The sequence below is a fragment of the Schistocerca serialis genome, chromosome 8 (assembly GCF_023864345.2).
Source record: "Schistocerca serialis cubense isolate TAMUIC-IGC-003099 chromosome 8, iqSchSeri2.2, whole genome shotgun sequence".
Classification (NCBI taxonomy): domain Eukaryota; kingdom Metazoa; phylum Arthropoda; class Insecta; order Orthoptera; family Acrididae; genus Schistocerca; species Schistocerca serialis.
Window position 1 is genome coordinate 619025035 of NC_064645.1, and position 27258 is coordinate 619052292.

The 27258-nt window shown below is 40.8% G+C and overlaps 1 protein-coding gene across 1 annotated transcript in view; it reads left to right on the forward strand.

The window, feature by feature from the left end:
- LOC126416266 (rab3 GTPase-activating protein non-catalytic subunit) overlaps positions 1–27258 on the forward strand; it is a 173441-nt gene that overhangs the window by 67209 nt on the left and 78974 nt on the right. The window contains exons 13-15 of the mRNA XM_050083899.1: positions 7104–7353; positions 24850–25050; positions 25193–25350. Of these exons, the coding sequence (XP_049939856.1) occupies positions 7104–7353; positions 24850–25050; positions 25193–25350 (609 nt within the window). The remainder of the gene's footprint in view (positions 1–7103; positions 7354–24849; positions 25051–25192; positions 25351–27258) is intronic.

The window sequence follows — 27258 nt, forward strand, 5'->3', positions numbered from 1 at the left end:
TCAGATTACAACCCAACATTGTCAGTAGATAAAAAAAATAATAAACTCTTGGAGCAAGTAGAACATTTTAAATACCTGGGATGTAGCATCACTTATGAATGTAACACTGATGTGGAAAAAATTAAATAAATTTACTTCCATAAGTGGAATGTCGTAAAAAGTTTGCGGAATAAAGCTAAGAAAGAACCCCAGCTGAAGTTTTATAAAACAACAGCAGTACCAACACTTATTTATGGAAGTGAAGCATGGCCAGCAGCAACATGCCAAGAAAGTAGAATACCGGCTCAAGAAATGAGATTTCTAAGAACAGTGGAAGATTGTACAAGGAAAGATTGAAAAAGAAATGAAGATATGAAGAAAGATTTAGGCATATATAACCTAAAAAAAAAAAAAGGAAAACGGGAGAAAATGGAAGAAACTTGTAGATGGTGTGGGTGGTGAAAAATTCCCAGTAAAGGCTCTAAATTATAAATGCACAGGAAGAAGAAACGTAGGAAGCAAGGGGAGGGGGAGGAGGAGGAGGAAATTTATTATATGTGAATGGAAAATGTCTTCAAGGCTTCTGCAGCAAACAGATGTTAAGGATATTGGTCTCTTATTTTGTGGGTCCATTCTCTTATCTTTCTTATAGACAGAAGTCACCCGTGCTTTTTTCCAATGGCTTGGTGCTTTGCTCTGGCAGAGAGATTCCCAATGAATGCACACTATGTTAGGGGCCAGTGCTGTAGAGTACTCTTTGTAAAACTGAAATTGGATTCCATCAGGACCTGGAGACTTATTTGCTTTCAACTCATTTAGTTGTTTCTCCACAACAGAGATGCTTATTAGGATGTCCTCCATGCAGGAGTCTGTACGATGGTCAATGGATGATATGTTGGTATGGTTCTCCTGCATGAGCGATTTCTTAAATGCGAAATTTAAAACTTCGACTTGCTGTCTTCTTCTGCCACATCAACCTTGTCAATGAGTGGCTGGATAGAAGCCTTAGAGCCACTTAGCAATTTTACTTAGGACCAGAATTTTCTTGGGTTCTCTGCAAGAACTTTTGCTGAGGTATGACAGTGGTAGTTGTTATAAACTCCACAAATTGATCCATTTACAGACACGCGAATTTCTATGCTCCATGACTATCTTCATTCCTGACTGGACTATGGTTTCCAGGTTTATGGCTCAGTGGCATCTTCAGCTTTGAAATTTTTGAGCTCAGTCCATTATTGTGATGTTTGGCTGCTGCTGCACCTTCCGGACTAGTCCCATAGGCAGTCTTCTTGCTGAAGCAGGAATCATCCCTCTTCAGGTCTGACGATACCTATTGTTGCTCATTTATGGTATCACCATCACAATTTCCTCATCATCCAACTTATAACTTTTTTTTTTTTTCGTCTGAGAGCGTCACTCCTCTGACACCTGGTTGCAGGTGGGATTACTATATGGAATGTGCCTCCCAGACCTTTGCTGGGACCTTTGTCGGGACCTTTGCCTAACCTCTTTAGAATGCGTTCCCAGCGTTTCCCTGGCCCTCGCCTCCTGGCTCTCCACAGTAAGCACGCTCTTCTGCCTCTAATATTGGCAGATGATACGAATGCAGTTCAACTCATTCTCCATCTTCTCTGTGAAAATGGCTTTTATTCTTGGATATAAGCTTTTAAATTATTGTAGGGATGGCAGTGGTTTGGTTCAGGTTGAAACGTTATCTGATGCATGATCTGTCTGGGGGACCCTTGACTCTTCCTCCTTTGCAAGCTGCATCTTTCACCCCTCTTTTATTCTGTTTTAGTTACTTTTAGATTGCCTTTTTTTTGTCACACCTAATTTTCCATTTTTGGGGTAGCACTCTGTTGAATGGTAGGCACTCTTCAATATCATTATTACAGTGGATGAGGGGTGGGGTGTTCCTGTTGCAGGGAGAGCCCTGGGGACATTCACCTTTCGCCTAACCTGTTCCTCTCATCCTATTTTTATTATTGATGTACATTACATTTTAAGCCTTCGAACTTTTACTGTTCTGGATATCCTGACTGGTAGATGTTATTTGCTCTGTCACTGTCTTTGCCCTTAATCAAGTTGATGGGTGTCGGATGCTGTTGGCACTTCTCTCACCATGGATGAGCCCTGTGGGATTCCCTTGTCTCCTTTGACCTACACACTGGTCCAATCCGTATACATGGTGTATAAAACCCAGGACAACCAGGAGATCTGGGAAAAAACCGGGATTTTTTTCATCCAGGAGAAAACTGGGAAAAGCCTGGGAATTTTTTATAATTCCGGAAATTTTTCATAGTTTTAGTTTTCAGCTAAATTTTTGTAATTTTGACTGGTAAGAACCAATACTCTAACAAAGGATATTACTGTAACCCACTACTGCAGAATAGTACTGCAACATTAAAACATGAATGAAAGGAAAAAATGAAAATGAAGCTTAAATTGCAAAGGAAATGCGCCATATAAAATAACACAGTGCTCATAGAAGCATCTGCCAACAGCAAAATGTGCCAAAGGCTTTCGGAAGACTATGCAATCTTCATAACAACAAATTGCCTCCAATGAGCATGATGTCATGATTCATTTAATCAGTTACGAGCAATATCATGCACATGCGCAGTTGAGTCGCGTATGAGTAGTACCTTCTCCCGCTTCTGGCTACAGAAATGTGGCTGTTGGCTGTGTAAGCAGCAGTAGCAGCAACCAGCCACATGCTACCCGGAAAAATTTTGCTGGTGCACCCAAGCTGCGCAGCAGGCCTGGATCAAGTGGGGTGGGTGGGTGCAAACTGGGGTATCTGACCCGGCGGCAATTTCGGGGGGAGAGGGCAAATTCATATTCTTGAGGAAAAAACCTTGTTTCACAAAGCACCTAGCATCCGGTGCACGTCGGTCTATTGATTATTCATATGATTTTGAAACGCACCCCTGCTGGTTTTTGAACACATTCTAAGTTTGAGTGTATGCTTTCCCGGCGTATACAGCTGGCGAAGAGTTCTCGGGCTTCCACCCGGCTGGAAGCCCGAGAACTCTTCGCCAACATTCTAAGTTGATTTCTGAATGAATTATAAGTTGATTTTTGGATGTGTGCATAGTGTATGTGATGTCCCTGCCAGGGGAATCCTTGTCAAATCTAGAAATAAACTTTCCTGCAGACAAAACAGGACGAGTCTATAAGAGCTGAGCGGAATAAAGCTGAACCCGTGAATGCCAACCGCTGCTTGTTTATGTGCTTGATTCGGTTTGCGAATGTTCAGCGTTGTTATAATTACTAGCAAAATCCATAGATTCAGACTACTATAGTGGAAATAAACAATTAACAGGAATAACAGGTAAGAAAGATTGTGTATTATCTTCTCGGTGTATCCAAGAAAGTGAAATTTTGACAAAAAGTTTTTGGCGAGATTGCTACACTAGACAGGGTCAGTTGTAGTCCCCGGCCAGCAGCCGCTTAACTTCCATTCTGGGAGTAGTGTGGATAACTCATTGTACGAACACGTAATAACGCCTAACCAGAGAATAATAGCTGTATAACTAAACCGGTGATTGTGGCAGGGTTAGTAAAGTTAACCGGAGAATGAGTTTTGACAGAAGTAGTAATGACAAGACTGTTTGTTAGAACAAGGAAGGAGAAGAAATGGGGACATCACACAAATTATGGAAGAATATGGCAATTCCAAATTTATACAAAAATTTCGTTCTACTACTTTTCGGTATCGTGCATGAGAAACTGGAATGTATTAATGAAATTTGAAACTATTTCCTAACATAAAGCGTTTTGCTTGTAGTAGGCCAAATAGGTATTTCGTATGGATACCTCGTGAATTATATTCTGTCGTATTATAAAAATGATGAATATTGCCAAATCAGTCTCGCTTATTTGGTGTGTGTTACAACTGCTGCAATATTAGAAAGGCCTATTTTGTTTTATGCAGCACACAGTGACAAAATAGATGTAGTCAGATCAAGAAACCACACCAGTCTTGGGTACTATTTGTATTAACAGCTTTTTCAGTATTAGACGACGACGTTTCTATTTTTCATGTAGCTAAACGTTTGACGAACTTTGATAAGATAATAGTTCCTTCGCAGAAAGGAAAGCATGCCATGTAAAGCTGTAGCAAGATTAGAGAGAAAAATCGCTAGGACCTCAGGATTGAAGAAATGTGTGCTGTCTTGCCTGTCTTTTGTCTTTACTGGTTTTAGGTATCCTATATTTAATTTTATGTCACACAGAAGAGCAAGTTATTAGCTAATAGGCAATAAAGAGTCCAGATTTTGTGAAGAGTTCTTGTTATCCTGGCTACAAATAATCCTATCCGGTAGTAATTGCGAGGGTTTAAAAAGAAAAAAAAAGGGGGGGGTGCAGGTGGGGGGGTGGGGGCAGGATGTCAAACAGGCTGACTGGGAGCAGGAGAGGCACTACAGGGCATTTTAATTTCCACTGTCCTGAAATAGTTTGATGCCATCCATTACAAAATATACACGTTTGAGTTCCACAGAGCGAAATACAGTGCCGTGCGGTATAAGAATGTTGTTTGAAGTGGCGTAGCACTGCACTGCACACTTAAGACGAAATAACGTGTCTTACATTTCCTCGAAGATATATGTATTATGTATAAGACATCTTTAGAAAGATGTGCGCTACAAAATGAACTTATTTTTTAAAAGCTGTTTTTTTTTAATACGTTCTGATGCGCAGAGCAGTCTGAGTTATAGTGGGGTGGCGGGGCGGGAGTGGGTGAGAGGGGTAGTCTTCACGTGACCCGTATTTACTCTTAGTGATTTTCTGTTTCCTCTTTGTTTACTGCTTTCATGTCAAATGAAAACAAGACTGATTTCTGTGACTGGGACCTATCAGATGAATTAAAATACATTCACATAATTACGGAATGCTAAAATATGTTATTAGTATCAGATTTTATTTTATTTCCAACTTTCTGGCAGTCAAGCATTAATCGCTTTGCAGAATAATAAAGTTATTTTTGTCAGTTTGCTAAAGAAATTTGGCTTTCATTAAGCTTTCCTGCTGAGGCAGTCAATTTATTTGAAACAAAGCATTTAATTCCACACTATTGGCTAGTTTCAACTGTTCACTGCATTTCAAGTACACGTTTTCGTCTTCTAGCACGTACGGCATTATGCCATAATAAAGAACCAAACATGAGATAATACAGTACTGGTACTCCAAGAAAATTTTAAAGCACACTGAAGAGCTTCATATCAGTTCGAGGCCTACGTCATTGGGAATCTGGACATACGAATGTGCACTGTAAGGCGAACTGTGCATTTTAGTATGCTTCTCGAAATTCCAACGCTCATGGAGTATCCTCTGATGTCTTGTTTCTTTTATGACATAATGTAAGATCTTTTAATGTTTTACACGTACGAACATACGGGCTTCCTATGTCACCGTAGCTGCGCAAGCGCGGTGACGCCTCTTATCTGGCGTTCTCTGGCAACTGCCAAAATGAATCATATTTCTAACAGGTCGCAGGAAAATATTGCGAATCGTTGTTCGAAAAGCGTTATTTTCAAAGTAAATTTCCTTTTATGCAAGATGAACTATGTGCGAGAATGTACGATGAATTTCTTAAATCAGAGAGCGTTTGCTCTCTTTTAAAAATCAGCTCTTTAATGACGAGCCATTTAGAAGAATTTCGAGCCCAGAAGATCAGAGATTTATGTCAGTATTAAAAATTTTACTGGCGTATTTGTGTGATGTATCTTAAAGTGTAACGTGCGCTAAACAGATCAACATTGTATGTGAAAGCTTAGCTTCTCTTGTATCTTATTAATCTTTGAAACAAATATTATATGTGAAAGCTTTGCTTTTCTTGTAGCAACACTATGTATATTAATTTAAACTATTAACTTTTCCTGTTGGTGAAATTCGAATTTATACTTTCATAGTACGAAAATATGCAGCGTACATGTTGCTGCACATCAAAGATCTTTACAAAACATGTTTTTTTCCCCCGAGTTTCATTTTCTAAAGTGCTGGGAAATTCTAAGCTGCTGTATAAAACCATATCCATTCAAAGGATAAGTTTTACAGTTCCAAGGGAAAGTATAATGTCACATAACACAGAAAAAGTATATTTTCACCCTGGAGAAAATGTATTTTTAACCGGGAGATCCAGGAAAAATCCAGGAATTTTTTTTCTTTGTCTGCGTATACACCTTTGTATTGGTATGCTTTGCTGTCAGTTATCCTGTATTATCTCGCATCAAAACTGAACATTCCTCGGTGCGGCCTTGATTGCGATATATCGTTGCCAGCAGTGTTTCACTAAGGGCGGCGCCAGCTCCCTGTTTTGGAAGGCAGAAACCGTGATGGGCGGTGCATGCGCCGTGTACTGAGCAGTGGCTTATATAGGATGTCGATTTGCAACCTGGCGTTCGTTCTCAGCGGGACTCATCAGCAGAAGCAGCATTTTCCTGAAGATGGCGACCAGTTGGATCGCCGAAATATCAAGTCAAGTTGATTTTAGGATCCGGCAGCTAACCCAAAGAGACTTTCATGAAATATATATTTTGGAACAGTATTTTTTAAAATCCTCATTAAATAATTTTGTGAATAATGGCGTTTAAATTGATTTGATTGGGAGAATGAGAGAGAGTGCCATTTGATACGACATTAAACATAAGTTATTGAAAGTTCAAAACATTTTAGTTGCAACCTACTTAACTGTCTTTTTCTATCATACTTGCATGAGAACACTTAGAAATGTATCAACTTTTTTTTTATTTAAAAAGCTGATTACAAGTGATTACAAGTGGCTGCTGAGTGGGTGACAGTCAGATGTATATGGGACTCCTGCAAGAATAAGGTTTCATATAACTGTTGCCCCACAGTGTCATTGATGGCTCTGCTACTTTCACTGCAATTTGTAATCCTGTTAGTTATATTAACAGTCAATGTTGCTAATAATTAATATTTTGCATTTTACTGATTTTTCAGAATGCTCTTCAATTGGTTGATCAAAAAGTTATATATTCTTGACAATTTTTTATAAGATTTATGTTGTTAATTACTAATAATAATTCACTTTATCATACAGAACTTTGACCATGCACTCCTATACATAATTTGCTGCTGTTTGTTTGAAATGTTTAAAGGATCTGTCTGGTCTGCTCAGAGCTCCTGAACGGGAGATGAACAGCTTACTCAGTCTGCTGGCAACAATTGATACAGTTGAGGGCAAATCACCAAGAAATTTTGAGGCAAGAGTTGGTTTCCCAGATGATAAGAGTGCCTTTGTGGACTTCCTATCCAGCTTTGAAATAAATAATGTTACAAATAATGCAGCCTCAGCAAATAATGTCAGTTTGAAGAAGGATACTCCTGAGGACAAAATTAAAAGGATAAGTAAGTTTTGGTTGTAAAGTAAAATACTCTTACTCGAAATGACTGTCTAGAAAAATTATAAGTAGTGGTTTCAGTGACCTGTATTGTTGAGCAGATGAAGTCCATTGGTTGTGGCCAAAACAGAAAAAGTAAATAGATCATCAAGATCACTAATGTATGCAGTACTTTCCACACTATCTTCTTTGTCTTCAGCTGTTCAGTGCAGGATGTGCAAGCAGGTAGTATGGTTGCTTCACCTGCTCCCAACCTGAGCAGTTGAACATACCTGTTGCATACTTTGCTCTGTAACACTTGCATTGAAAATGATATTTTATGCAAATTATTTATTATTTGATAAGAGGAATAATGAAACAATTTGTCACCATCCATGAGTCCGTACATAGATGAAAGTAGTTTGATTTCATTAAAAATTTAGGTACCTGTTGCTCTACAGGTTAATTTCAACCTCACTCAGCACTCTTTATTAAACACAAGTTATAAATCCCACTTACTGGCAAGACAACCAGAGACATAGTACTCGTAGTGATGGTCTCCTATGTTAATTCATTGCTCACTGCTGCTTTCTTATGAGAATGGCAAAGCAAAAGTATGTAAACCGTGGATGCTACAGTTGAGAGAACGCGATGGTTTAGCCAATTCACATACAAAGGTGAAGGAGTTTAGACTCATTCAGAGCATTTGAGTTGATACACTTACCGATAGATGTTACAAGTGTTTACAGCTTCTGGTAGTGCTCAGTGACAAATAATAAATAAAAAATACATACCTTCTTGAAGGCAGGAACAGGAAAACAGCTATCAACTGTAGATATTATAATGTATCAAGGGTGCGCTTCAGAAAGTCAGTGTAAATCACAGTCATTTTTGTGGAACTGCAGTTTTATTGCCCTTAGTGGTGATGGTGGTGGCAATGGCAATGACAATGGCAAAGACAACGGCAATGGTAAGCTTACTACCTAAATGCTTAATGCATTGCTTTTGAGTACTAAAGGACATGTGACAAGAGCTGAGATTGCTTAAGTTGCTTCTTTCTGTATCTTCCTTGACCATACAGTCCATTCCATGTGCTAGATTCATTTTGTGTTCGGATCACCACTTTTCTTCCTCCCTCTGGGTGGTAATGGAGTCTTATTTTGGTAGACATCCTCCATACATGCTTCCACCACTTGTTCTAGGGTTATGCTTTTGTCCATCTATTACTGATTCCTTACTGCCACATCTACAACTGTGCATGTCGTTATTCCATCCTGGATTTTCCATGGTTTGACTTAAAACAATCTTTTTTGTAAAATTTCATTACTGTGTAAATCCTAGTTCTTTTTCCCAATGTTCTTCTAAGAATTTCTCAGATAAAGTCAAAAACTTTCAGCTTTCAGTCAATAATTACATCTTGGATGAATGATGTCCAAGAGTTCAGAAACATAAATATATTTTTTCCAATACTATTACCTTGCATCATAATAGTAAGTATCCCATGAAAAACTTTACTTGTTTAGGTATTGAGATTTTCATCTTGATTAAAACATAGAGCATAGTGCGAGTAAACCAGCATGTAGTAATCCAATAACAACAGAACGAGTGGAAGATTATCATATGTGTATTTGAGAGTATAAATTGATATTCTAACATTTTTGACGACTAGGAGTGTGTGAAGTGTATGTGCAAAGTTCCCACTTCTCTTATACGAGTCGACTTACAAGGGGCGTTTGAAAAGTCTGTGCTAAACTTAAAACTACTTACGTGTTTTGGGTAAACCTTTTTTCATTTTTCGACATAGTCTCCTTTTAGACATACACACTTCATCCAACACTGTTCTAATTTGTTGATCCCTTCTGAATAATAGGAATTGTCAAAGTATGCAAAATAGCTATTAGTTGTGCAATCCCCTCCTCATTTGAATAAAATATTTGTCCTGCCAGCCACTTCTTCAAATTGGGGAACAAATAGTAGTCCGAGGGAGCCAAGTCTGGAGAATAGGGGGGATGTGAAACGAGTTGGAATCTTATTTGCATTAATTTTGCGACCACAACTGCTGAGGTGTGCTGGTGCATTGTTGTGATGGAAAAGGACTTTTTTGCAGTCCAATCATCGGCGTTTTTCTTGCAGCTCGGTTTTCAAACGGTCCAATAACAATGAATAATATGCACCTCTAATAGTTTTACCCTTTTCCAGATAGTCGATGAGGTCATCCCTTGCAAGAATCCCGAAAGACAGTCTCCATAACCTTTCCGACCTAGTGAATGGTCTTCGCCATTCTTGGTGCAGATTTTCCCTTGATAACCCATTGTTTAGATTGTTCTTTGGTCTCAGGAGTATAGTAATTTATCAATGTTTCATGCACAGTGACAAAACGATGCTTAAAGTCCTGTGGATTCTTCCTGAACAGCTGAAAACCATCCTTGCAACACTTCACATGATTCCGTTTTTGGTCACACGTGAGCAATCGCGGAACCCATCTTGCGGATAGCTTTCTCATGTGCAAATGTTTATGCAAAATATTATGTACCCATTCATTGGAGATATCCACAGCACTGGCAGTCTCACGCACCTTAACTCTTCTGTCATCCATCACCATATCATGGATTTTATCAATGATTTCTGGAGTCGTAACTTCCAAGGGTGTCCAGAACGTTCAGCATCACTTGTGCCCATATGGTCACTCCGAAAATTTTGAAACCACTTACAAACTGTTCTAATCGAAGGTGCAGAGTCACTGTAATGTTTATCAAGCTTCTCTTTAGTCTCCTGAGGTGTTTTGCCTTTCATAAAGTAATGTTTAATCACCACATGAAATTCTTTTTCGTCCATTTTTTGACAATCACTCGACTTCCTTGATTCACACGAATGCCAGACACAAAGAAATGGACTAATATGGCTGAAACTTGGTGTGCGTTCTTTCCAAAGATGCTACCAACTAAACATGACCTCGATACGTGCCGGTGGTGCCACCTCTCGGACTTTGCACGGACTTTTCAAACGCCCCTCATACTTGTTGTATACAGCCGATCTTCTTCTCTAGATAGCCTGCTTCGGGAATCTCTGTAAACTTCTTTTCCGAAGAATAATGCTAGTTGCAGGAACCTTAAAGACTCTCTCACCATGCGAAATAATTCGGTACTCGAAGAATACTTTCCAATAATAACTATTGGTCTATTTGAGCTTCATAAGAACAAAATTCACACTTTGGACATAAACATTTAACTTCTCTTAAGTAACTCATATCATCTCACATTATAAACAGATTTAAGTCCATTTAGAAAAGAATTGGTTAAACAACCATGTCTCTACTACAAACATATTGTAAAATGTCTTGCCTCCAGCAAGCCCAAGGTAAGAGTTTTTTCAGAATCTCTGTTGTTCTTTTGTCACTATAGTTACAATTACAAACAGCACAGAATAACACAGAAGTTCGTTGGTTCTTCTGTGTGCTTTCACTATGCCTTCCATGGACTGCCCGACAAGTCCTTGTCGGTGTCATTCAACCGCCGTGTCGACCTTTTGCTCACGACTGATTTCACACCTGCACACACCGACAGGTGACGCGCGGTAGATAGGGTCCCTTTCTCCCACTCACATTTAAAATGTCGTTTGTTCGAGATAGTGGAAGGCCTAGTGGTTCTAGAATTTACATGGAAATTCTCAAAACACTACATATTTGCCCCCTCAGATCGGACACATGATATTTTATACATAATCATTATGTACGTAATATCACTCACAACAAAATTTCATATCATAACAATATGCTTTCTCATACATGTTTCTACATACATCTTTCACTTCAACAACAATCCCCCCCCTTAGAAAAATCTTTAACTGATAGTTCCTTTATTCTTTTCTTGTTTCACCTTGACAGCAAGACCTGAAAATTTTTCATGTTTTTAGTCATCTTTTGTAATATTTAAGAATTGTGAGGACTGCAGCAGGTGTTCATGACACTTCAGTGTTCTGTTATTTATATCCTTTGTACTACCTTTTCTTTAGTCTGTACTAACTTCATGATCTGTTATAGTTTGGAGGAACTCTGGGCAAAATGAAAGTGTTCTTTTTGACACTCGTGAACGTACATAAAATGTAATAATGCTCGTTGTGCCTGGAATTCAAACTTTTCAGAACAATCCCTACAAAATTTTGTGACTTTTCTCAAGATACTGTCTCTTTCCCCTAGGATCAGTACCTATATCTTGCCTGTGGATTGACCATATGAGAGCACTTCCTCTTTCCATTTTGGTAGGTACATACCTTTATAAAACACTCCTATTTTTTCAGGCCACAAATCGTCCTATCTCCAAGTAGGTTGCCTGCCCCGTATATTTAGCAAATGCTGAGTATGACCCCATATCCTGCCTGAGTAGGCGTCATGGTCCATTACCCCAATATACGTTCCTATGTATACTATAATTAAGTATTTTTTGGTAAAGTTACAGATCTACTGTACACTTTGCATATACTTCTTAATACTTCATCTAATCCCTAGAGTCCTCCTCTACTTATCAACTTCTATACTTCCAGTAGATACCACGTCTAGCTATAATTCAAGTCCTACCATCCTACTGTTCATCAGTATTTATTATACTGACTTTTCCTAAATGACAATCACAATCAATTCCTTCTCACATCGCAACAGGTTTCTAGCTTGTAATTTCAATGTTTGTGTCCATCGAAACGTTGCTATGAGACGACGACGCAACTCAGCTGAGATAACGTGAAGATTTCATATAAGATAAAGAAGATAGCCCCAAAGACAGGAAATCTTTACCACCCCCATTCCCCAGGATCTCTGCCCCTCAGGTACTTGAGTGAGACACCCGAGGAGGTTTGGCGTTAAATCGTCTCCTACAGAATGGACATTTCCACCTTCACCCTTGAGGTCCCTGAAGGAAATCTTAACAACCCTATGGGAACAGCTAATGGTGAACAATCAGGCACACTTGTTTGTGAGGGTTGTCTGAAAGGTGTGATATAATAACTACATTAATAAAGTTCATGAAATAGTTTGTATCACTTCTTGATAAAGTATTAAAGTTCTGTTTTGGACTCACCCGGCATAGAATTCTCACAGTGTAGGTGAGTGGATGTAATGATAGGTCAGCGCCAGTGAACAGGGAGCTGGTGTCGGATGTAGGCTGGTTTCCGCGTCTGCGTCCCCGCGATGTGTGTGAGAGCTGTATACTCTCCACACCACGTCTTCGTAGTTATGGGAGCCTTTATATTTTATGAAGTAACAGCTTTTTCATGAGATGAGAAAACATTTTATTTTTCAAGCACAGATAAAAAACTAACAAGAATAAACAACTTGTAACCAAGCCAACTACGGCAAAGATAATTATCTATCAGCTGCAGCTTTCACCCACTGTTTTTGGCTCAGTGGATAAATGACGTCGCCACATCAGCCCCCCTCCTTTTGAAACCGGGTGCACCAGGTATGTGGGGAAACTTGCACTTGATTTTTCTACCAGCTCTCGTGAAAACATCTGGTGCAGGCAATGGCTGCTCCTGTTCTGCACTTGCTGCTTCGTTGTCCTCTTCTGAAACCGAGGGCTCGGCGAGACTATCTGCTGTTTCTTTGGCCTCCACGTTTGAGGGTGATTTTGCAGACTGAGGAAGGAGTGTACCCTCTTCGGTGTAAGCAGGTTTAAGCCGCTCAATTGAGACTGTCTCTTCTTTACCATCCTTATCGATTTTGAAGCTGTGGCTTCCTCTTGTGATTACCCTGTATGGTCCAGAGTAAGGCGAAACAAGCGGCGGGCGCACCGTATCATCCCTAAGCCACTCGTGGGACGTTGCTTGCAGGTCTTTATGTACAAACACTCTCCGGTCTCCATGTCTGACAGGGTTAGTGGGTTTGATGTTTCTCATTCTAACGCTGAGTTGTCTCGCGAATTGCGTGCATAGCTCAGGGGCGAACGGCTGTGTAGATGCTGGAACGATAAATTCTCCAGGAACCCTCAATTGCTCGCCATAAACCAATTCTGCGGAAGAGCATTGTAAGTCCTTCTTCACGGCCGTACTCAATCCGAGTAGGACCAGCGGTAGTGCTTCAGGCCATGAAGTGGAACTACACATTAATGCAGCTTTGAGCGTGCGGTGTAGTCGTTCCACCATTCCATTACTAGATGGATGATAGCTTGTGGTGCGTAGGTGGTTGCACCCGCACAGTAGTAAAAGTTCATTGAAAAGTTGGCTTTCAAACTGCCTTCCGCGATCTGTTGTTATGTTTTGCGGAACGCCAAACCTGGAGAACCATGAATGCAACAGTGCTTTTGCAACCGACTCCGCAGAAATGTCTTGTATTACAACTACTTCTGGCCACCTGGTAAAACGATCAATGATTGTGAGCAAATAGCGTTGTTCTGAAGAGCATGATAGCGGGCCCACAATGTCCACATGTATACATGAAAATCTTGCAGATGGCGTCGGGAAGTCAGCAATAGGTGCAAAGACATGTCTGCTGATTTTATTACGCTGGCATGTTAGGCATGCACGAGCCCATGCACGACAATCTTTTTGTATTCCGGGCCACACTACTTTGGAGGAAACTAACTTGGCTGTAGTTCGTACTCCTGGATGTGATAGGTTATGTAGTGCACTATAAATCTCGCGACGATATTGTTCTGGTATGTAAGGTCGCTCCTTTCCTTTTGCTACATCACACCAAATTCCGTCTGGAACATATGGGACAGACACACGTCTGAGCTGCAGCGCAGTTCTCTGTTTCTCTATTAGACGGCACAAGAAAGGATCTTCTCGTTGTTTAGACGCTAACTCGGTCCAACGAATTGAATTTAAACTGGCACAATTCCTAGACAGGCAATCTGCGACCAGGTTGTCTTTTCCTGAAATGTGACGCACGTCAGTTGTGAACTGTGCAATGTACTCGACTTGACTGCACTGACGTGGCGAACTGAGCTCTGTCTCTCGTTGAAATATAGCTACTAACGGCTTGTGATCGGTAAAAATTGCAAAGTGCCTCCCTTCGACAGACGTGCGAAAATGCTTTATGCTAAGTAAATAGCAAGCAACTCACGGTCAATAGCACTCCATTTTTGCTGCTGTCGAGTCAGGTTTTTAGAGAAAAATGCGAGCGGCTGCCATCTGCCATCAACTTCTTGCTGTAGCGCTGCACCCACTGCTGTTTGGCTCGCATCAACCATGAGCGCTAAAGGAGCGCTCAATCTTGGATGTCCCAGTAGTGTTGCCTGAGAAAGACATTCCTTTAAGTCATGGAAAGCTGCTTCAGCATCTGGACTCCATGGAATTTTATGATTTCCTGTTGTATTTTTACCTGCAAGTAACGTTGTGAGTGGCTCTTGGGCGGCAGCTAATTTAGGTAAGTGACGTCTGTAATAGTTGAGCATGCCTAAAAATCTGCGAAGTCCTTTGTAAGTTGTGGGAAGGGGCATCTGTTGTACTGCTTCAACCCGCTCAGGCAAAGGTGACAGGCCTGCTGATGAAACCAAATATCCCAGGAACTTAACCTCACGTTTTCCAAACGTGCACTTTGTTTCGTTAATAATTATGCCATACTCTGTCAGACGGCAGAAAAGCTGCCGTAGATGTTCGACATGCTGATATACAGAACCAGAGAATACTAAAATGTCGTCCATATAACAAAATACGAATGGTAATTCTCGAAGCACCTCATGCATGAATCTTTGCCATGTTTGAGCAGCGTTTCTGAGGTCAAATGGCATAAAACTGTACTCAAACAAACCGAATGGTGTGATAACTCCTGTTTCTTTAATTTCAGATGGAGCCATGGGAATCTGGGAAAAATGCTTTAGCGCAGTCAATCACACTAAATATTTTGGCATTGCTAATCGTACTGTTAAAATCAGTCACATTGGGTACTGGGTAGCGGTCGGGAATTGTGCGGGCATTGAGTGCCCTGTAGTCTCCACATACTCTCCATGAATTGTCTTTTTTACGGACCATGTGAATTGGAGATGCCCATGAACTATCAGACCTACTTACAATACCTGTTTTTATAAGTTTGTCGAACTCAGCTCGCGCCGCGAGCAGCTTCTCTGGAGGCAGACGCCGCGGGCGGAAGGCAACGGGTTGGCCTTGTGTCGTGCTGATGTGGTGTTGAGTATTGTGTCTGCATTTCCTGGTTGCATTGACGGGTTCGGTAAGTGCTGGAAAGTCTTGAAGCAGTTTACGAAAAAGTGATTCCTCCGACAGTGCTCTGATATTGCCTACAGTATATGAATCGTTACGACTGTCGGGTGTCTTCTTGCGTGACGCACACGTGTGCGCCCCGCTTAGTTGCGGGTACGAAATCGTATCACAATATCCCGACGCGGTAGAGGAGCCGGAAATCTTCCTGCGGAAAGACACGGGTACATCGCACTGCACTTGAACCGACACGGAAGACGCAGTAGGCAATATCCCTTCTGTGGGAACTGTCACCAAACGACAGTTAACCAGGTCGGGCATAAAGTCGGTAGTTCCGTAAAAAGTCCGCTCCAATTATAGGACTCGGCACATCAGCAACCACAGAAGTCCATTTTGGATGGAAGTTGGAATTCAGATGTAATGCTAACTGTTTCTCACCATAGGTAGATATTCTGGAATTGTTTGTCACAGTCAGCACATGATGCGTTGTTGTCGTGAGTATATCACCTCTCTTTCTTGGATAAACACTGACTTCTGAACCTGTGTCAATCAGAAACTTCTCACCTGAAGAGAGGTCCAACACGAACAATCGGTGTGATTGGTTGACTGCAGATACCGTGGCGTTTTCACCTCTTTGAATCACGCTATGACTCGGGAGCCTATGTTGTTGTTGACGAATGTTAGTGCCCTTTAACGCCCGTCTTTTAAGTTTGGGTAGCTGCAGGGTTGAACACATTGACGGGCAGTGTTACCGAAGTGTCTGTGGTACCAACACCATTGATCTGTCAAATCCTGTCGGATAGCATTTCTTCGTCTTTTCCAACTGCGACTTCGTAGTTGCTGGTGGTGTGAAGTTACTTGCACGTTGAGTTTTGCCACTTGTGCTGCCAGTTGTTGTATGGTGGGTTCGATCGATGAGCACTGCTGTTGGGAAGTATTATTGCATGTTCCTGGCTCACTGACGTCAGATTCCATCACACTACACGTTCTTGGGCCTCTATCCTGGCTGTAGTTGAATTCGGAACACGCAGAAATTGCTAAGACTTGCAATGGTAAGTCTGTTTCTGCTGCAATGACGGCACGGATGTTGGCATTAAGTTTACAAAGCCATATTAGACATAAAGACTCTTCAGGTAGGAGTTCCGGGCCGGCTAATGTACGTAAGGCTTTGAGTACTTGTGACGGAGTCTTGTCGCCCAAATCTTCGTATGCGAAAATTTTTTGTAGTCGCAAATCTAGTGACAATGTATAATGCTGTAGGAGAGCTTCCTTTAGCACAAAGTAATTTTGTTGCGACAAGGTTTCTTCTACTTGCTCTATCACTTCTAAATTTAGGTGTGAAACCACTATATTAAATTTGTCAATGTTGTTAGACACCCCACGCTGCCAAAATATGCATTCAGCCTGCGTAAACCAAAGCTGGGGGCGCGTCGGCCAGAACGCAGAAAGCTTAACATTTCCGTGTCGCGCTTAGGTACTCCCATCTTTTGCGTTAACATCTGTCGTTCCGTTTTGCGGCGAATCAAAGGGCGTGGACCGCGATCCTTGGTCGAACAGACTGTAGTCTTCAATCTTGATTCCACTGCCCCATGCTTTTGTCTCTGCATTCATTATTCTCGTCGGATTATATATATTTTCTTTATGCTTCTGCTACGATTTTTCGGGGTCACCACTATGGGAGCCTTTATATTTTATGAAGTAACAGCTTTTTCATGAGATGAGAAAACATTTTATTTTTCAAGCACAGATCAAAAACTAACAAGAATAAACAACTCGTAACCAAGCCGACTACGGCAAAGATAAATATCTATCAGCTGCAGCTTTCACCCACTGTTTTTGGCGCAGTGGATAAATGATGTCGCCACATAGTCATATCGTTCTAGGCGTATCTCTTCTTAGTCTAATACGTCGAGCTCTTCTCTCTGGTTTATCACATTGTGACTTTTTCACATCATCTCCCTTATTTGCCTTTACAAATTTCCTCCCGTGGATACTCCGGCATAATACAGTTTCTCTCAGTGTTTCTCTTGTCTTGTTATGCTCGGTTGCTATGGCAACACTTGATAGCTTTTTCTCTCTTTTTCATCTCAAAATTCCTGTTTTCTTTGAGCCTTTCACACCGTTTGCCTCATTCTAACGTTTTTGATAACTAACAGTGTGTGAAATGTGTGTGCAAACTTCCCGCTTCTCTTATAAGAGTCGACTTACTTGGTGTATACAGCCGATCTTCTTCTCTGGATAGCTGGCTTCTGGAATCTCTACAAACTTCTTCTCTGAAGAATGATGCTAGCTACACTTAGGCGCCGACGCCCGTAAAAATACCGGCGTGCGCGGCCTGCCCGAAAGTCCGGCACCCGTAATTTTACGGGCGCGTGTTCTCATTCTTCCCCTTCCTTCCTTTGTGTGTTCTTACGGCTCCCGCTTGTCTGGGAGGAGCTGCATGGACTGTAGTTCGAGTATTGGTCACTAGATGGTGCAGGCATGCTGTAGAAGGGTGTTCTTCCCTTTTTATTTGTCGGGTTTTGTGAGCGGCGATTTTTTTCCCGTGTGGTCTCAGTAGCGTCAACATGGCGAAGCGTGGCTTGACGGACGAAGAAATTGCTCATGAGTTATATCGTGATTTAGAAGAAAGTGACTTTGATTTGTCAGAGGAAGATATTGTAGATGACTCTGATGATGATGTGGACTATGTTCAAGAAGAAGTTTCTGGCAGTTCAGGAAAAGAATTCTGACAACAAAACATGTATAATTTTTGTTCAGATTTTCACTGAAAAAACTCTGAGTACGTAATTATGATTTTATTTGCAAATACTACTCTTCTGATAGATTCAGAAGAGGAGAGCAGGTGTCCAAGCACTTCAGCAGCAAGTAATCTCGTCGATATTGTGCCTGAAGAACAAGTGAGACACACGACGCATTTGAACATCGAACTGTGAAGTGGTGGAGAAAGTTGGCATTCCGTGTTATACTAATGGTGATTGTAAATTCCTGCATATTATACAATAAGGTTACTGGAAAACGCCTCACAGCATCTCACTTCATGACAGCTATCTGTGCAGATCTTGCACAAAGCAAAGACCTTGAACCCCGACCTGGTCCATCTGGACTCTCAAGACTATCAACTGAAAATCATTTCCTGGAAAAGATTGAGACAGAAGTAGGTAAGAAACAGAAACAAAAACAGTGTGTCGTGTGTTCTCTGAGAGGAAAAACAACTGACTGGAAAAGTGTGGAAAAAAGACACAAGCTACCAGTGTAGTGAATGTAAAGTAGCATTGTGCAAAATGCCGTGCTTCAAAATTTACCACACAAAGAGCAAAATTGCATCCTAAAATAGTTACAGGAGGTTACTGTAGGTAAGACATACTGTATCCATCATAATTACAATTTTTGTGTAAAATAAAAAAAAATTCCTTCTAGAAAATACAGTGGATATATCTTTGACCAATTTTTCCTTTTTTTCAAAAATAATGTTATTATAGCAACACTTGTCAAAAGTATGTATTAATTCAAGAGAAAGGTAATATATATAGTTTTTAGCAAGAAAGTCTAGGTTTTTCAATAAGAGTAATTTTATTGCTATAACTGAAACCTTTCATGAGTTGTAGTAGTTTAAAATACGTTAAAATCAGACAGTCTTTATGGTAGTCACCCACGCACAATGGCTCAGGACCCAAAGTGTTAAAGAATCTCTTACCAATTGCGAAGTAATTCAGCACTTGACAAATACTTTTCAATAACTATTGGTCTATTTGAGCTTCATAAGAACAAAATTTACACTTCGCACATAAACATTTAACTTCTCGTAAGTAACTCATAATGTCTCACATTAAAAACAGATTTAAGTCCATTTAGAAAAGAGTTGGTTTAACAACCATGTCTGTACTACAAACATATCTTAAAATATGTCTTGCCTCCAGCAAGCCCAAGATAAGATTTTTTTAACGATTCAGAATCGTCTTCGTTCTTTTGTCACTAACTATAGTCACAATTACAAACAGCGCAGAATAACACAGAAGTTCCTTGGTTCTTCTGTGTGCTTTCACTACGCCTTCCATGAATCGCCCGACAGGTACTTGTCGGTGTCATTCAATCGCTGCATTGATCTTTTGCTCACGACTGATTTCGCACCTGTGCACACAGACAGGTGACGCGCAGTAGATAGGGTTCCTTTCTCCCATTCACATCTAAAATATCATGTGTTTGAGACGGTGGAAGGCTGAGTGATTCTAGAATTTACATGGAAATTAAACACTACAATATAACAATAATATCCTGTTCTAACTGAAATGAAAAACATTGGTAATAGAACTGCTACGGATTGTTGTGATAAGCTTCAGTGAAAACTAATTTTTGATAAGTAAATAACTTGAAAATTGATGATATCAATATAATGGAAGGAAACATTCCACGTGGGAAAAATTATATATAAAAACAAAGATGAGGTGACTTACCGAACAAAAGCGCTGGCAGGTCGATAGACACACAAACAAACACAAACATACACACAAAATTCAAGCTTTCGCAACAAACTGTTGCCTCATCAGGAAAGAGGGAAGGAGAGGGGAAGACGAAAGGAAGTGGGTTTTAAGGGAGAGGGTAAGGAGTCATTCCAATCCCGGGAGCGGAAAGACTTACCTTAGGGGGAAAAAAGGACAGGTATACACTCGCACACAAGCACATGTCCATGGATATGTGGATGGATATGTGCTTGTGTGCGAGTGTATACCTGTCCTTTTTTCCCCCTAAGGTAAGTCTTTCCGCTCCCAGGATTGGAATGACTCCTTACCCTCTCCCTTAAAACCCACTTCCTTTCGTCTTCCCCTCTCCTTCCCTCTTTCCTGATGAGGCAACAGTTTGTTGCGAAAGCTTGAATTTTGTGTGTATGTTTGTGTTTGTTTGTGTGTGTATCGACCTGCCAGCGCTTTTGTTCGGTAAGTCACCTCATCTTTGTTTTTATATATAACTTGAAAATTGTATTGTTCAGACTCTGTATTTGCAGGATTTTAGAAGAAAGTGATCATGAATACAAAATTAAAGATAAATATGAGGATTGTACCAAAACTAAGGTTCCCATATTTTTTACAAATAGAAAACATTGTTTATTGTTAATAATTTTTACATAGTTGAAAAGCTTACACTTGTCTATTTTTCAACATAGTCTCCATTATTTTTTTATTTTTTTTTCGACACACTTTTGAAGATGGTGCTCCAGCTTTTGTATTCCTAAGTCGAAGAAGCCTCCCACCAACCCGTTGAGGAAGTGTATGACTTCTGCTCAGACTTCATCATCGTTCTTGAAGCGTTTTCCACCTAAGTGTTCCTTTAGCTGGGGGAAAAGGTGTTATCACTGGGGGGGCTAAGTCCAGGCTGTACGGGGGATGGGGCATAACAGTCCACCCAAATTTCTTCAAAAGCTCCTGTGTTTGATAAGCGACGGGGGTTTAACGGTGTCATGAAGAAACACTACTCCCTCCAGCAGTCATCCTCTCCGGCAAATTTTGATTGCTCACCAGAGTTCGGTCAACGTTTCACAATATCTGTCTGTGTTTATTGTCATTCCAGGTTGCACGAAATAGATTAGGAGTACCCCCTTCCGATCCCGAAACACAATTGCCATAACTTTTCGCTTTCCTGCCGACTGCGTTTCTTTGGTGGTGGTGAACTGGAGTGATGCCACTGACGAGATTGTTGTTTTGTTTTCGGGGTGTAATGAAACACCCATGTTTATCTCCCGTGATGATAATAGTCCAACACGTCTCCTTGTTGCCTCCCCCCTCACATTGTTGCAGAAACAGTCAAGGCGTTGCTCCTTGTGTCTATCGGTCACCATCCGGGGGACCCAGTGAGCACACACCTTGCGATAACGCAGCGTTTGGCAGTTGCATCCAAAAGCAGTGGTCTTCCACCCCGTCTGTCAGTTGCTGATGAATCTCCACTTGTGGTAACTTTCTTGCATGGAGAAACCGGTTTGTTGCTCGAACCATGCACTTGGTGGGAACGGTGATCAGCACTTCCATCTCTGACAGCTGCTAAACCCGCACTGAGCGACGTAGCAAATCACGGACGGGTAGGCTTGAAAGTGGGGGAACCACTGCGCAGTATGCACTGTTGTTGGATTTAGCCTAGCACCTTCCCTCTAGGCTGCAGCTCATTGGGAACCATCCTTTTGGTACAACCCTCATAAGTAACTTAACTTGATGGGAATGAAGAACACATAACATAGTTGTTTCTATAAATAACTCTTCATAATTGAAGGAAGCCACTCACATAAAATGAGGTTACACTTATTTAAGCTTTTGGAGCCAGTGGCTACTTCTTCCGGCAGAAGGGTGGAGAGGAAAGAAGAGGGGTGAAGGGAAAGGACTGGAGAGGTTTAGGAAAAGGGGTAGACTTTGGAGAAGTCACCCAGAACTGCAGGTCAGTGGAAGACACTGTTGGGGACTCCATCAGACGAGATTTGAAAATCTGAGAGCTTAAAGGTGGAAGACAGGGTAGTATGCTAGACAGAGATTACTACTAAAACATTGTGAACAAGTTATAAGAGTGGAAAGTTAAGTGCAGTTTACGTAACAGGGGAGGGAGGAGGGTGGTGAAAAATAGATGGGTCAGAAAATGAAAAATGTATAAAACTTAAACAGAGTGAAGAAATGCTAGTTACTGTGAAGAAATGCTGAAACAAAAGAAATTAACGCAAATTGAGGCCATGTCAGTGGTGAAAATTAAGGACACATTGTAGTGCTAGTTCCCACCTGCAGGGTTCTGAGAAACTGGTGTCTGGTGGAAGAATCCAGATGGTGCGTGTGGTGAAACAGGCTGCGGGATCACGACACTCATGCTGTAGAGCATGCTGTGCAACAGTATAGTGTGTGTTGCCAGTTTACACCCTCTGCTTGTGCCCATTCATCCTGACTGATAACTTGGTGGTAGTCATGATGATGTGAAAGGCCGAACAGTGTTTACACAACAGCTGGTATATGATGTCGTTTCAAAGGTAGCTCGCCATTTGATAGTATATGTTTTGCCAGTTACAGGACTGGTGGTAGGAGAATGCATAAGGCAAGTCTTGCAGTGAGAATAGTCCAGGGATAGGAGCCATATGGTAGGGAGATGGGTGCAGAAGGAGTGCAGGGTCTTATGAGGATATTGTGGAGATTGGAGGGTGACCAAAAGCTGTTCTAGCTGTGTTGGGTAAAATCTCAGACAGAATGGATCTCATTGCAGGCCATGATTTTAGGAAGTCATGGCCTTGTTGAAGTAGCTGATTAATACCTTCAAGACCAGGACAGTACTGAGTGACGAGTGGTGTGCACCGAAGTTGTTTTTTGGAGGGATCAGCAGTACCAGGAATTGGATGTGATGGCCTGGGTAATCTGCTTTTGAAATAGGCTGTTGGGTAATTACGTCCAGCGAAGGATGAGGTGAGAGTGGGGTGTATTGCTGTAAAGAGTCTGCATCTGAACAAATACATTTGGCTTGAATGCCAAGGGTGTGGAAAGCACGGAAACTGTCAAAAAATAAGTACTGTTGTTTGTTAGTAGGTTTAATGTGGATAGAAGTGCGTGAGGCCGAGATCAACATCAAGGAAAGTGGCATGGGATTCGGAATAGAACCATGTGAAATTTAATTGGAAGAAGGTATTTAGGGATTCCAGGAATTTTAACAGATCAGCCTGGCAAATATGTCATCAATGTATCTAAACCGAACCAGGGGCTGAAGGCTTATGGATCCCAGGAAAGCCCCCTCCAAGTGACCCATGAAAAGGTTAATTAAACAATTGAAACTCCAGGTAGGAATATTAACGATGTAGGAAAAGATAGATTTCAACTAGAGGCTATTTTGTTTTACAACTTAGTTCAACCCAAAAACTCAACACTTAATTTGGAACACAAGATGAAATTTTTACCCTGTTATCCATAGTGTTCTGTAGCAAATGACTGACGCTAGTGATTGTTTTCTTGTACAGTGGATTTTTTTGGTAATGCTGCAAAAAAGTCACACTAATTAAAGTTTATTATTTTATTGAAAGTTATTGAAATAGTCTCTCTCCCTGTTTAGCATTATGTTCCAGTATCTCAGTGAGAGCACATTACAATATGTTTCACCGCTGAAAATACAAATTTAAAAGTGTGCAGATATACAGGGTTATTACAAACGATTGAAGCGATTTCACAGCTCTACAATAACTTTATTATTTGAGATATTTTCACAATGCTTTGCACACACATACAAAAACTCAAAAAGTTTTTTTAGGCATTCACAAATGTTCGATATGTGCCCCTTTAGTGATTCGGCAGACATCAAGCCGATAATCAAGTTCCTCCCACACTCGGCGCAGCATGTCCCCATCAATGAGTTCGAAAGCATTGTTGATGCGAGCTCGCAGTTCTGGCACGTTTCTTGGTAGAGGAGGTTTAAACACTGAATCTTTCACATCACTATGTGTGAAACTTGTCCGCACGCGTTCAACCGTTTCTTCGCTCACTGCAGGCCGACCCGTTGATTTCCCCTTACAGAGGCATCCAGAAACTTTAAACTGCGCATACCATCGCCAAATGGAGTTAGCAGTTGGTGGATCTTTGTTGAACTTTGTCCTGAAGTGTCGTTGCACTGTTATGACTGACTGATGTGAGTGCATTTCATGCACGACATACGCTTCTCGGCTCCTGTCGCCATTTTGTCTCACTGCGCTCTCGAGCGCTCTGGCGGCAGAAACCTTATGTGCAGCTTTAGCCGAACAAAACTTTATGAGTTTTTCTACATATCTGTAGTGTGTCGTGACCATATGTCAATGAATGGAGCTACAGTGAATTTATGAAATCGCTTCAATCATTTGTAATAGCCCTGTATATTGAGATAATCTGGTTGGAATGCCAGCCTGAATCAAAAGACTTCATATTTTTCATGGGACTTGCGATGTGGCTATATTATTAGTTAGAAGGAGCAGTGTGTTCAAATCCGTATATGATATAATTTCTTATTGTGTACGTAAATTACTTCAGAAGAATTCCATGATGATCTCTTCACCAAGACCTTTATTGATCTCATTGTTCAACTGAAAAAGTATGGAGAGGGGGGGAGGGCTCAATAAAACATGACACTCCTTTATGATTTGGCACAGGAATCAAATATGTTATCGTGCTGATAATCTTCAATTGTCTTGTGTTGTGTGTGTGTGTGTGTGTGTGTGTGTGTGTGTGTGTGTGTGTGTGTGTGTGTCCAAGTAAATATGTTTTTTGCTGTTTCTGCTGGGAGCCATCTTCACTGTCTCAGCAAACAAAATATTCTTCTCATTATTGATTTATTTTTACTAAATTTATTTCATTATGAAAAACACACACCCACAACCAACTTGGCAAATTGACATTTGTATGTGCAGGCAACCTAGTGTATCAAGGCAGCTTGTACAGTGATGTAACAGTTGACACATGGCGGGCAGCTGCTGCTACGAGTGGAATAGAGCCACTTAACCTCATGCAACTTGCACTGCAATTCTGGTTGCAGAAACGAGAAGGTGCTGCTCTCCAGGCAGAAATGCTGAGATTTATGGATCTTTTGCAGGCAATATGTTCTTTGACAGGTGGGTGCAACTGCAAAAGACATGTCATTATTTACTGTCAGTTATGTAATGACAAAATAATTGTATGTATAATGTAGAAACTGTTAGGAAAATATGTGCATGAATGAAATATGGATCAAAACTTGACTTAATTTTTTTTTAGATGTGAATCATATTTGTACTGAGTACAATGAAGTATCACCCTGGTGGCAAGAAGTACGGGCTGTGCTGACAGACTCAACAAATCCATTTATGGCACTAACAGGTGCTATAATTTGTCGTGCTGTTGCGATTTCACTTGAAAAAATTAAGGAACTAGGAGTAAGTAATCCTTATTCTTGCTAGTAATATATAGATATTTTTCTTTTTATTTAGAATTTTCAGAGAATGTTTGCAGATGAAGAAAGGAGTCGTGGAATTGCTCTACATGTAAGAAAATTATCATCAGAAACCATTTCCTTATATTTTTTAGCTTCATTTTGTCCATTGTGTGCTTTGAGATTGTTTCTCAGTGTTGTGTCACCTTCATTTTCTTATCTTCAGTATTTGTGTAATTGGGAACACATATTGAGTGCCATTTTCAAGACCTTGCCTTAACAGTCCAAAAGTAATCTAACATCCCATTACCCTGTGAACATCCATTTTCATCTTGTCTTGCAGGTGTGGTAGAGAAGATACTCTCCCATGGGGCATTCAGAAGTAATTCAGTCAGTACAAAATATATTTGTATCTCATTGTGTTTTGCTATTTAATCCCATAAATGACGAAAATAACGCGTTGAAATTGTTTAACAGTTGTATGAATCCTGAACATAACAAAAAACTGATACCCTGTAGTTCTGTTGGAAATGGATGGAACATGGTTAAAGGGCCTATCAGATATTGAAACAAGTATGTCACTTATAGTTAGAATTAAGAGGTGATGTGGCAAGAAGCTCTGTAAATCGAGACAGTGTGTCTGAAAGGAAGAAAGAGAAAAAACAGAGACAGAAAGAATGAAAATGATCTAAATAAGATGTACTAAGATATTTCGTAATGTATCCCTATACTGCTGGTGATAGCAGCTCTGTCATTTAACAAAATAATCTGGTCTCATCAAATGACTTAGTAATGTAATAAAATCCAGTGTCACATCATTCTTACAAGAGTTTGAGTGTGTCTGTGGCTGTGATGGTAACATCTGTGACAGAATGCTGTATTGAAGATCACTGTATAGTGTTCTGGTTTCCTTATCTGTAGCTATAATTCACCAACAGCTAATTTCTAGTGAGGCATGTGCATAGAAACCCGCTAACCTAGTTTCTTTGGGACCTTGATGGTGCTGGACTATTAAAAATCCTGAATTACCAAACATCATCTAAAAATAGCAGTGTGCAAAGTATCAACAATGTAAGAAAAGACAGATTGCTACTTACCGTAAAGAAGACATATTAAGTTTCAGAGAGGCACAATTAAAAGACACTTACATGAAGTTTTCAGCCACAGCCTTCTTCAGCAAAAGAGACACACATATCATTTGTATGCGCAAGCAAGAACACCTCATGCACACAACTACCAACTCCAACATCTCAGACCCATGCAGGTGCCCATGTCTGTACCACAGATTTGTTGATATATCTTCACTTCAAAGGTGAAGTATTTGCGGGTTAGGATAAAATTACTGAGATGTATGAGGAATGAGGTAGTGGGTTTGGAGCCTGAAGGACTTTGAGAAAGGTGGTGTTCAATAGCAGTAAGACCACGGGCATGAAGTATGATGGCGTACAGGGAGGTGGCATCAGCAGTGACGAGTAGAGATCCATGAGGCAAAAGGGGTGAGGATAGTGGAGAGTTGGTGAAGGGACTGCTTCCTTCCCTCCACCACCAGCTTTTCTGAATTATGCAGGTGGCAGTTATCTTTACAACTTATTCTCTGCTCCCATCATTATCACAGACTCAATCTATGGTAACAAAGTGTTCCCAACAACGGTTTCCACCCCCTCTGTCGTATCATCTTCTCCCCATTCTTGTCCCTCATCCTGTTTATTTGCTGCCCTCTGCCAACACATCTGCCAATCTTTCTCCACTCCTCTCCTTTTTCCTCCACCTCCCTGCCCTTAACCTCCTGACGGTGCATTCTAGTCCCTGCACACTCCACCAGACAGTGTTCGTCTCTCTCCCCACCCAAACACTATTATCCCTTCCCCATCCCCACCCCCTCCAGATGGTTGCTTGCATCCCACATAATAGT